General features: G+C 48.4%; 3 protein-coding genes across 4 annotated transcripts; 1 reads left to right on the forward strand and 2 right to left on the reverse strand.

The window, feature by feature from the left end:
- The first annotated feature begins 1,048 nt into the window (after positions 1–1,048).
- Positions 1,049–4,118, forward strand: LOC6532316 (JNK-interacting protein 1). 2 transcript variants are annotated; one of them, XM_002093040.3, is made up of 5 exons: positions 1,049–1,383; positions 1,675–2,051; positions 2,205–2,932; positions 3,021–3,208; positions 3,263–4,118. In XM_002093040.3, exons 1-5 carry the CDS (start codon positions 1,271–1,273, stop codon positions 3,333–3,335), a joined length of 1,479 nt encoding a protein of 492 aa, XP_002093076.1. In that variant the 5' UTR covers positions 1,049–1,270; the 3' UTR covers positions 3,336–4,118. The 2 variants fall into 2 exon arrangements, with proteins under 2 accessions (XP_002093076.1, XP_015049280.1); XM_015193794.2 differs by having other exon boundaries at positions 2,226–2,932.
- Positions 4,119–6,623: 2,505 nt separating this feature from the next.
- Positions 6,624–7,814, reverse strand: LOC6532317 (ester hydrolase C11orf54 homolog). Its single transcript, XM_002093041.4, has 2 exons — positions 7,653–7,814; positions 6,624–7,568 (listed from the first exon to the last, which is right to left on the reverse strand). Exons 1-2 carry the CDS (start codon positions 7,735–7,737, stop codon positions 6,685–6,687), a joined length of 969 nt encoding a protein of 322 aa, XP_002093077.3. The 5' UTR covers positions 7,738–7,814; the 3' UTR covers positions 6,624–6,684.
- Positions 7,815–8,077: 263 nt separating this feature from the next.
- On the reverse strand, positions 8,078–9,602 carry LOC6532318 (ester hydrolase C11orf54 homolog). The gene is made up of 2 exons (XM_002093042.4): positions 9,349–9,602; positions 8,078–9,059 (listed from the first exon to the last, which is right to left on the reverse strand). Exons 1-2 carry the CDS (start codon positions 9,431–9,433, stop codon positions 8,176–8,178), a joined length of 969 nt encoding a protein of 322 aa, XP_002093078.1. The 5' UTR covers positions 9,434–9,602; the 3' UTR covers positions 8,078–8,175.
- Between the last annotated feature and the right edge of the window lie 1,051 nt (positions 9,603–10,653).

Genomic DNA, 10,653 nt, shown 5'->3' on the forward strand with positions numbered 1-10,653 from the left:
TGTGTAAATATATATATGCGGTCAGCTTTCTCAGAAAGATAAAAGATAATGGATTATAGATATAATGTAGTTCAAAAATTTATTTATTTTTCTTTGATGATAATGTTGAATACAAATCAAGCTCAAAAGAAATGGAATGAATTCCATTTAGAATCAATCGTTGATCGGTGGCAGCTTTCCACTGAAGGCGTTCCACGAGGACCAGGCGGTATAAAAAGGAAAAGATATAATCTACCTATAGAAATACAAATCTTTTTAAATAAGTTATGGCTACTGGTAATTTTCATTTCCCCAGTTACAATGACCAATTGGCTTGGGGTTAAATCAGTCTTCATTTTATCATAACTTTGTCAAAAATGATCCTAAAACATAAATAATCACTGTTTTGGACAGCTAATAACCAAACTAATTCATTCTTATCTATTTGTAATTCACTTACAAAAAAAAAAAATTTTCAATTTTTGCATTTTTTGTAGGAGGTTACATCACAATTTTATTTCAAAAATTTGAAAAAAAAAATTTTTTTTTGACTGGAACGCAAATTGATTCTAAATGTTATTACGAGCTCAACAAGGTATAACATGCCGTTCTAGGATGTTTTTTTCAATGTTATGGACAAAATATGGCTTTTTTGGAAGCCAAATTGAGATTTTTGTGCATAATCGAGATTTTGGTTGATTTTCAAAGAAAAGAAACAGGTCTCTGTGATAAAATCCTTTAATAACATATACTTTAGATATTTTTCCGAGAAAAGGACAAAGTAGGGGTTGTCCACCCCCCATTTCTTAGATCCGCTCCTGGCTGTTCGTGCCCAAAGCGCAACAGCATTGCAATTCGCAAGTCACCCCCATGCGAAGCGGGGAGCGGAAGTGATGCACTGCGCAGGCGCGCTTCCTGTCAACCCCCAGGAGAGAGTATGCGACGACGGCTAGCGGTAAACAAAAACAAGTTTGGCTCTCCACCGAGAGAGGGAGCGGTAGAGAGAGAGCTTCCGAGTGACAGCTGAAAGTCCCAAATTTCCCTGGCATGGACCTCCACTATTTCGTATTTGGCACCACTCACATCTGGAATTCAGACGGGGACACTCGAGTACGCCAGCGACGTCAAGGAAATTATCGATTTTCGCATGTGAAGTGAAAAAAGTGACTCCGTTGGCAAAAACCGTAGGCTTAGCAGTGAATTCCAGTGCAATTCCAATTAAAAACAGATACCACTGACTAACTGACAGCCCCAGCTAGCCTGTAGTGGTGGGCGTGGCAGCTGGTCGGACATGGCCGACAGCGAATTCGAGGAGTTCCACAGGCCCATATTTGAGCCACATACGATTGCTGGATTCGGTTCTGGAGCAGGCAGCAAGAAGAACAATCCCCATGCATTTTACTCGTAAGTTGAAAGGTCAAAGGCAATGGTGAGAATCAATCTGGAGAAGCCTGCTGTGGCCAAGGAGCTGCACGTGTCCCAAAGAGCACCCCCCAACTCGTTCGGTATCCTTGAAGGGGAATGTTTGCAACAGAATTCACAAAAATCACAAAACTCACTCATGCAACTGCTTAAAAGTATGCAACGCATTTCATGTGACTGTAGCTCTTCGACATTCCTGTGAATGACTTGAAACCGTTGTGATTTCTGTGCGAGAGCATGAAAACAGATTCATCAGTAAGCCCCTTTTCGCAGTTTAATTCCCAACGATGACCTGGAGGACTCGCACTCCTCGAAGAGCGATGGCGACGGCTCCGATCAGGAGGATGGCATGGGTCTCGTGGATCACGAGCCCAAGATGCGTCAGGTGGAGGACGATGAGCTGGGCGACGGCCTGAAAGTCACTCTGTCCTCGGACGGCTCACTGGACACCAACGACTCTTTTAACTCGCACCGGCATCATCCGTTGAATCACCAGGACGCGATTGGTGGCTTCCTGGGCATGGACACCAGTGGATTGGGTGGCAACAGTGCTCCTGTGACCATTGGAGCCAGCACAGATCTGCTGGCACCCAACACAGCTGCCACACGACGTCGTCGCAAGTTGCCGGAGATACCGAAAAACAAGAAATGTGAGTGCATAGAGAACTTAGTTCCTGGCTAGAGTATCCTGCATGCAAGTAGTTCTGGGGTCTATGCCGGTCTTCAAATCTCTAGAGATCTGGTTAGCCCTATTTAAGATCCCTTCGTAGTTTCGGGCTAACCCACTCATGGCCTCGTTGCAGCTTCCATTCTGCATCTTCTAGGTGGCTCCAACTTTGGCTCCCTGGCGGATGAGTTCCGCAACGGTGGTGGTGGAGGTGGAGGAGTACCGCCAGTAGTTCGCGGTGGACAACAGCGCTCATTTCTGTCCCTCAAGTGCGGCTACTTGATGGACGAGGACTCCAGTCCGGATTCGGAGAGGATGCAGAGTCTGGGCGACGTGGACAGTGGTCACAGCACGGCGCATTCGCCCAACGACTTCAAGAGCATGTCGCCGCAGATCACGTCTCCCGTTTCGCAGTCCCCTTTCCCGCCGCCCTTCGGGGGCGTGCCCTTTGGCCAGCTGGAGATGCTGGAGGCCACGCACCGCGGGCTGCACAAGTTTGTGCCGCGGCACCACGACGAGATCGAGCTGGAGATCGGCGACGCCATCTATGTGCAAAAGGAGGCCGAGGACCTGTGGTGCGAGGGCGTGAATCTCCGCACCGGAAGGCAGGGCATCTTCCCCTCGGCCTACGCCGTGGACCTGGACTACAACGAGTTCGATCCCACAGTGCAGCTGGTGAAGAAGGAGCGCTACCTGCTGGGCTACCTCGGATCCGTGGAGACGCTGGCGCACAAGGGCACGGGAGTCGTTTGCCAGGCGGTGCGCAAGATTGTCGGCGAGTACGGCAACTCGCCCACCGGACAGACCTGCATCCTGGAGGTCTCCGACCAGGGACTGCGCATGGTGGATCGATCGGGCCCGAATGTGAGTAGCAGACAGCTTCCTTATGACTGTCTACCTTCCTTTCCATTGATAACCGATATGTAATCCACTTTCCACCTTCCTGAAACAGCAAAACAAAAAGGACAAGAAGCCGTGCATCGACTACTTCTACTCCCTGAAGAACGTCTCCTTCTGCGCATTTCACCCTCGCGATCACCGCTTCATTGGCTTCATCACCAAACATCCCACGGTGCAGCGGTTCGCTTGTCACGTCTTCAAGGGCTCCGAGTCCACCAGGCCGGTGGCCGAGGCAGTGGGGTAAGTCAGTTGAACAGCCCTTGAACAACCCCCGAATGACACTCCTTCTTGCAGCCGTGCTTTCCAGCGATTCTATCAGAAATTCATTGAAACCGCTTATCCCATCGAGGACATCTATATTGAGTAGGCTTGCGGGGGCGGTTTGTGCTTCTAGACGAAGGCGAATTCATTAATCAATACGATACGATATATTTTTTGTGCGGTTATTACGAATAAAAGCAAAGATAAGTCTCAAGTCTCAAGAAATATTTGCTCTTCTTCAAAGAGAATCTTAAAGCAAATTCAATAAGCTCGCAATAGAAACCCTAGCTATAGATTACTCTCATTTCTCCGTTGCTAAATACCATTCTCGGCAAGATCTTAGACATGTAAATAGTTAACTTTTGTTCAAAACTCAAAACTCCCACTTTACACTAAAGCTTCAAGCAATCAGCAATAGTTGCCCCTTATAGAAACACCCTTACACTCGAGTACATTGCATATACACAGAGGCACAACCAAGCACACACACGATGAGTTGAACTCCCTGAAAGAAAAATTACCTTGAAGAGCCCAATTTCGTATCGGAAAGTCAGTAGCTCAGTTGGGTCTGAATCTATTGTAAATCGGAGACAGCCAATCTAGATTGGTTCCAGATATCCAGACCCCACTGTGAGCACATCCCCATCCTGGCAATGCACAAAATAGAGTGAGGCCAAAGTAATTTAGAGATCTTCGCGTAACCTTAGTTTAGTTATGTCAATCTTTCAGTTACCAGACTCAACAATATCGAACATCAGCTGCTACGTTTTGAAGTATTCTCAATTAAAGCCCAGTTTATGATGTGTAAACCTTTAAAGTTGTGTACACGCAGGCGAATATATACTGTACATGTATACAAACGAAATATATAAAGAACCTATAAATCAAACTGGATAGCATTATTATTGGGGCTCCAGAAAGAGGTGAGATTTATTAAGCCTTTGCAAATGTTGATATACTATTTAACAATGCATTGTAGAATTTAGCAAACTTCCCTAAAAGTATGCACTCTAGCTCAAGTTATAGACAGTTGATGGAATCCCAAAACGATGCTATTTAATATTTAGCAGCCCAAAAGATAGCTTTTAATTAGCAAAGTATATTTTCTTTTACTTATAATTTATGCCAGTTTATCTCTTGAGTGAAATTAATTGGTGATTTGCTTAAAATAACGTGACAAGACAAGATAATATCTATCGGCTGTATGAAGGCAATGGCCAATTGCAGTTTAGTTTTAAGATTAACTAGTGATGACTTGTTTTGAGCGTGGAGATTCATATGTGATCATCTAAGTAATGGCCAAGAAGTTCCAATTTGGATTTCGCATTAATTTTTGTTATTACATTACATTAACCATTCCGGATCTAAGCCCGGAAAAAGAAACAATCGCACATCGATGGAAACGCCCTGGGAGTGGAGAATGAATGGCCGTGCCATTAAAATGGCGATACATCAGTTAGCCTTGGGGCATCAATCATTATGCAATTTCGCGGAGCCAGGCAGCATCTTTGGGCCACTTTCTTCGGAGGTGGTTCACCGACGCAACGGGTTCGCTGGTGGTGGTGGGATCTGCCTTTGGGCAAAGTGCTCTAACAGGAGCACCGACTAAAGCTAAGTAATTCGTGTCGCTTTTAATGGAAATGGATACCCGTAGTAGCCTTGGCAGCGACTTTGGTTGGGTTCGGTGTGGGAACTGGTTTCGGGGTTGGGAAAATCGCGCGGCACTCGCTTGATGCACTTGTCGACGTGCCCGGCCTCTTAACTCTATCGCAAATGTGGCCAATTAGAGATTAAACGACAATTTCAATTTAAAAACGCTTGTAAAACAGACCAGCCGAAAAGCCAACCTGATTTTCCTGAGGAGCGGCAGTGGCGGCAATGGACTTGTCAAACCAATTCGATATCTAAAGGGGTTTGGCGTTGCTTTTAGAACTCTCTACATCAGTCAGTGATAGAAAGATGAAGCTTCTGAATATTTCAATACACTCTTAAAATCTCTATTCACCAAATTATAAAAGTACGAAGTTGTATTCTTACTATCTACTGATTGTTCAATTACTGGTTGCTGAAACCCTATTTCATTTAAGCTGCGAATTAGTAATTTCACTTAATAGAACTTGCAGCTTCTGAAAGCGAAGCTCTCGAAAAGCGACACCTTATCTGAGGGCCGACGATTCTCCGAGTGCATGAATGGATGGATAGAACCGATGCTCGTAGAAATCCCCCAAACAAGTTCGCTAGCTACGCGCCTGAAGAGCAGCTCCATGTGGAAAGCCAGTGTGCGGCAGTCGAGCCATCTGATCGCGGACTTCATTCAGTCTGCAACTCGCGTTTCAGCCGAGCAGACGCGGCTAAGACCACAGTTTAGACCAGGCCAAAACAAAAAAAACTCTAACCAAAAGCCAGACGAAGCTGGTGAAGTGAAGATCGAGTTGAGTTGAGTGGAGTAAATCGAAGCGAGGCGGCTAATAAAAAGTGCTAATGGTGTGTTTAAAATATGAATAAACCGAGTATGCCTGAGCCACAAAAACGGTTACGAGTACAACAACCAATGCCACAACCACAACCACAACGGTAACAATAACAATAACAAAAAGAGATTTTCTTTTTTCGTGGGACGAAGAAATCGCATTTGCATTTCACCGCGCTGTTTGGTAGATTAAATTGGATCAAATCGATGGAAGTTCGGTGTTTGTTTGTGTGCGCGTTTCGGCCAAGAGTGCTACTTTCGTAGAAAGGTTATCAGAATCGGTAATAGTGAATAAATAAATGCAAATATTGGAGACCCGTTAAGCAGAGCCGCGGAAGAACAATACGATTTTTAGGGAGAGTCGTCGGCGTGAGTGGGTAAGTTCTATGCCTCAGTCTAGTCTATCTATCATGTCTTGACTGGCATTTGTAACTGTCACAACAAACGGGTTGTTTTGGTTCAGTACGCCCCAGTACCAGGCCAGTTGGGAGTTGGGAAATCCATAGGATCGTTTTACTGGCTGAATTCACCAATGCATTCGCTGTGTGCTCTGCATGGATCAAAGTTATTAAATAATTAATGGCCAGCGGTGCAAAGAGAAAAACACAGATTGCTGCATGTTTGGAACATTATTTACGGCCTGCTTAGCTAGACGTCCGTATCGCGGCTCCCATTAGGCCAAGCATGAAGCTCCAGAACCCCAGACTCCCAACTATCCCCTGCTATTCGGACAGCTTGCTATACAGCTGGGTATACAGATCATTTAGCCATCGATTTGCAACTCGAAGAAAGCTGCTCGGCGGCCCTCATTTTTGGCACTTACATAAACCCCATCGCCTGGGGGCTCCACAAGTGATCCACAAATGATGCGGCTCCAATGGGCCTCACTTTGGTAATCCGAGAAGAGCAGATAGAAACCGAAACTATTTTCTCGAAAACGTTTATTTTTGGCCACAATTATTGGCAGGAACGATGGACAGATGAATCAGTCTCGGCCCAACTGATCGCTCACCACTGGTCTGTCCACCCGGATGACTCTTTCGGCCACGTTCAGATAGGCCTCGTACTCCACTGTGTCCGGGGTGGTGTCGTAGTGGTAGTGCCCACCCCAGTTTTCGAAGGAGAACGAGTGGAAGTGCTGCAGCCTGAGGTCCAGTCCCATGTCCTTGGTCACCAGGGTGCCCACTGCGTTCAGCTGGGCGGGCATTTCGTAGAACTTGAGCCAGTTTTGGATCTGCTCCTGGGTGTGAATGGGTGTCTTGCTGAAGTCCCGCATCACGTGTTGGTGGACACAGCCCTTCCGCACCACGAAGATTCCCCCCAGGCCCACCACCTGGTCTCCGTAGTGCCTCTCCAGGCCCTTGCGAATGCATTCCACAAAGTTTTCCCCTCCAGTTCGCTGTTTCGCGGTCACTCTGAGCACTTCACCTGGCTTTCCCTCGCTGAGAAAGAGGTTTAGGATCAGGGCAGCACGGGGTTCGCCATCGGGAATCCTTTCGAGCACACAATCCTCATTCGCTCCCCGCACAGTGGCCGTGTAGCTGCCTTGGGTGAGTTCATCCTCCTCGTTGAGCGAGAAATTGAAGATCCCCTCGCAGTTGGAGTGGCGAATGGGCCACGGACCTGCTCCCGGTCCAACTGCAAAGATCTTTCCCGCTCCTTGGGCCTTCCGCGTGATCTCCTTCAGATTGTAGAGCTTATCGCGCTGCACCAAGGGCCGCAAGTAGGGCGGACCACCTGCTTCCAGAAGAGTGGCCTTTCCACCCAGTCCACTCTCCACCAGGCCGAACTGGGAGTCCCTCAAGTCCGGACAAGCTCCCACACTGACATCCACGGTTCGAAAGTTCTCATCCAGAGCACCCTGTATAACTGGGGAGCAGGTGAAGAGCTTATTCTGGGCTATCCGCTAGACGAGAGCTATTTTTATCAGCGATTCCACGCGGGAGTGCTCACCTCTTTTCAGTTCCGAGAGGGGCGGCACATGGAGCGGCCTCTCCTCGAAGAGCAGCTGGTCCGTTTGAAGGTGACTCTGGCTCATGGTATCTCTGCAAATATTCCGGACCGAGTTCAGGGCCTTTCCTTGCTGGAGGTGAACTAGCGACTGGCCGGAGCACCATCGCCTGGTAAAAATGTCAGCTACTCGAACGGCTGTCATGATAATGTGCTGCTGATACTTCCACTTATACGAGTATGCGGTTTGCCGTTTCGGGTTTCTTTTAGCTATTTATTAAGTTAATTGTAACAAAGTACTAGCTTAGAGATAGAAGTGTAACTGAAGCAATTTTAGACTTTATAAATTTGGTTAGACACTTTTGATAAGCGATTTCAGTATGTGTGGTGCCTGCCAGGGATTTGCGCAGATAAAAAGACTGTTTCTGTTTTCGAGCTTATGTTTTGTTTATTTACTATTATTTATTGGGGGTAAATGGTCAGGGCAATGGAAAAGTCGGCTACAACTAGATACGGGAGATAAGACCTAGTCGCGTCCCACCTTGTGAGTGGCCACGGGCTTGTCCACCCGCACCACCCGCTCGGCCACGTTCAGGTAGGCCTCGTACTCCACGATGTCGGGGGTGGTGTCGTAGTGGTAGTGGCCGCCCCAGTTGCTGAAGGAGAAGGAGTGGAAGTGCTGCAGGCGGAGGTCGAGGTCGTGCTCCTTGGTGACCAGCGTGCCCACGGCGTTCAGCTGGGCGGGCATCTCGTAGAACTTGAGCCACTCGTTCACCTCCTCGTCGCTGTTGATGGGCGTCTTGCTGAAGTCCCGCATCACGTGCTGGTGGGCAGCGCCCTTCTTGATCACAAAGATGCCTCCGAGACCCACCACCTTGTCGCCGTAGTGGTTCTCCAGACCCTTGCGGATGCACTCGATGAAGTTCTGTTCGCCGGTGCGCTGCTTGGCGGTGATCTTCAGCACCTGACCAGGCTTACCCTGGCTGAGGAAGAGGTTGAGCAGCAGGGCGCACCTGGGCTCCGTGTGGGGTATCTTCTCCAGGACGCACTCCTCCTGCTCGCCCCTCACGGTGGCCGTGTAGCTGCCGTTCGTGAGCTCATCCTTCTCGTTCACGGACAAGTTGAAGATGCCCTCGCAGTTGGAGCCTCGGATGGGCCACGGACCTGCTCCGGCGCCCACGGCGAACACGGTGCCAGGACCCTGGATCTTCCGCGTGATCTCGGCGATGTTGTACAGCTTATCTCGCTGCACCAGGGGCAGCAGGAAGGGCGGGCCTCCCGCCTCCAGCAGCGTGGGCTTTCCGCCCAGGCCACTCTCCACCAGGCCGAACTGCTTGGCCTTCAGATCTGGACAAGGACCCACACTGACATCCACATTGGCGAAGTTGGCCGACAGGGCACCCTGTATAACTGCGGGAGAGGGCAATGATTAGAGCTTTATCGCGACCTCCATCTACACGAGATATGGCAAAAGCTGAGCAAAAGCTCTGGGAACAGTCATATGTTTCTGTTTCTGTTTGGGATCTGCTCAATGAAAACAGCAAATGGCAATCACAAAACAGAAAACACAGAACATAGAACGCAGAAGTGACCGAAAACCGGCTGTGGAAAGTTCGGCACCGTTCTGCTGAAGGTCATTTGCACATGGCACGTATTGTTATCTCTGGGATCGCTGGGAAATCCAAGCAACTCGGCTCACCGTTCTGCAGCTCCGACAATGGGGGCACGTACAGCGGCTTCTCCTCGAAGAGCAGTTGCTCCGTACTCAGCTGGCTCTGGCTCATCTTAGCTGGAGTTGTGTCCTAGTTACTTTGCTCCTTATTGCGGCTCTGGCCTCGTTTCGATTCAGGTTTCTGGATTCCTTTCTCTCGCCCAAGTATTAAGTATTCTAGCAGCACAGAGGGTTCCTACCGCTCGCTAGATCGCCGCAAACACGACTGTCTGCTGAAACCAGATGGGGTCTCGTTTTTTAAAGTTGAGTGCTCGGCTCCCGGTTCTCCGGTTTGCCCTATAGTTAACATTGCTGGTACGGCCAACCGGTACAGGGTGCATCCGTCGATAAGATAAACTCTTGCGCCGCATTTAGTTTAATTAGGGTAGAGATTCGCGTTCTTAAGGTTACTGGGGGAAGGTGGAGCAGGCCATCAACTCACACGCTTAATGCGCATGTCAGGAAGGCATATTTACTACTGTGGTTAATTCACTACAGTAGCGCCTCCGCTTAACGACCTAAGTCAATGTGCGCTACGATGAACGTTTTTCCATGGACGCCAGCCAACTTTCCACTTCGTTGTCGTCACTTTCGCTGGCAGTAAAGGTTCTATAGGGCTCGGACCCTAAAATAACTGGTTGCTCCATTTTATGGATCGCATTTACATATTCTTTCTCTACGGAAACCGCCAAGAAAGTTGTCCCATAATTTATGCCTAAACAAACGAATTGGTGACCGATTAAGATAATCCCATCTTCCAAGTGGTAGAACAGGTAGGGCAGTCCACGCAGAGCACCTTTCACTGTGCTGATAGCTCCAGTGATAAGTCCAGCCCTCTTTCGGTTGGTGTCCACTGATAGTGCCCGTGGTTGGCTCTGCGATCGTGTTTTGTCATTTAGCGGTCACGTTTGCTACGTCAGTGGGCCGCAGCAGATAAGATTGTATATATGCGGTTTCCATATAGCCAGAATATAGTTCGATTCGGGTGTTACTCGGGTCAAGCCACAAGTGATGGGCAAACAAATCGGGCAAGGGCGCCAATTTGATGTATTGCCGGCTAATGAGGTGCAGATTGGCTGGCCTGGATTCCTTCGGATGATAGATGGCGTGCCATTAGATGTGGCACGAAATGACAGCATCCACGCCTCGCAGATGAGCACTCTGGTTGTCCAGGATCATGTCCAAACTGGTCCATGCAATCCATCATTTCGCCAATAGCTGGATGGGATGTATAGTTTATCATAATTGCAAAAGCCAGCCGAAGAGCCATCTACAGGCATTTGTTCTAAGACG

Source organism: Drosophila yakuba, chromosome 3L (assembly GCF_016746365.2).
Source record: "Drosophila yakuba strain Tai18E2 chromosome 3L, Prin_Dyak_Tai18E2_2.1, whole genome shotgun sequence".
NCBI classification, from domain to species: domain Eukaryota; kingdom Metazoa; phylum Arthropoda; class Insecta; order Diptera; family Drosophilidae; genus Drosophila; species Drosophila yakuba.

What these genes read in the sequence shown, in the direction of transcription:
- LOC6532316 (XM_002093040.3), top strand. Translation starts at nt 1,271, where the DNA reads ATGGCCGACAGCGAATTCGAGGAGTTCCACAGGCCCATATTTGAGCCA. An exon ending in TGGATCGATCGGGCCCGAAT is followed by an intron (nt 2,933 to 3,020) that starts GTGAGTAGCAGA and finishes TTCCTGAAACAG; the next exon opens with CAAAACAAAAAGGACAAGAA. An exon ending in CCGGTGGCCGAGGCAGTGGG is followed by an intron (nt 3,209 to 3,262) that starts GTAAGTCAGTTG and finishes TCCTTCTTGCAG; the next exon opens with CCGTGCTTTCCAGCGATTCT.
- LOC6532317 (XM_002093041.4), bottom strand. Translation starts at nt 7,737, where the DNA reads ATGAGCCAGAGTCACCTTCAAACGGACCAGCTGCTCTTCGAGGAGAGG. An exon ending in CCTCTCGGAACTGAAAAGAG is followed by an intron (nt 7,569 to 7,652) that starts GTGAGCACTCCC and finishes CCTGCTCCCCAG; the next exon opens with TTATACAGGGTGCTCTGGAT.
- LOC6532318 (XM_002093042.4), bottom strand. Translation starts at nt 9,433, where the DNA reads ATGAGCCAGAGCCAGCTGAGTACGGAGCAACTGCTCTTCGAGGAGAAG. An exon ending in ATTGTCGGAGCTGCAGAACG is followed by an intron (nt 9,060 to 9,348) that starts GTGAGCCGAGTT and finishes CCTCTCCCGCAG; the next exon opens with TTATACAGGGTGCCCTGTCG.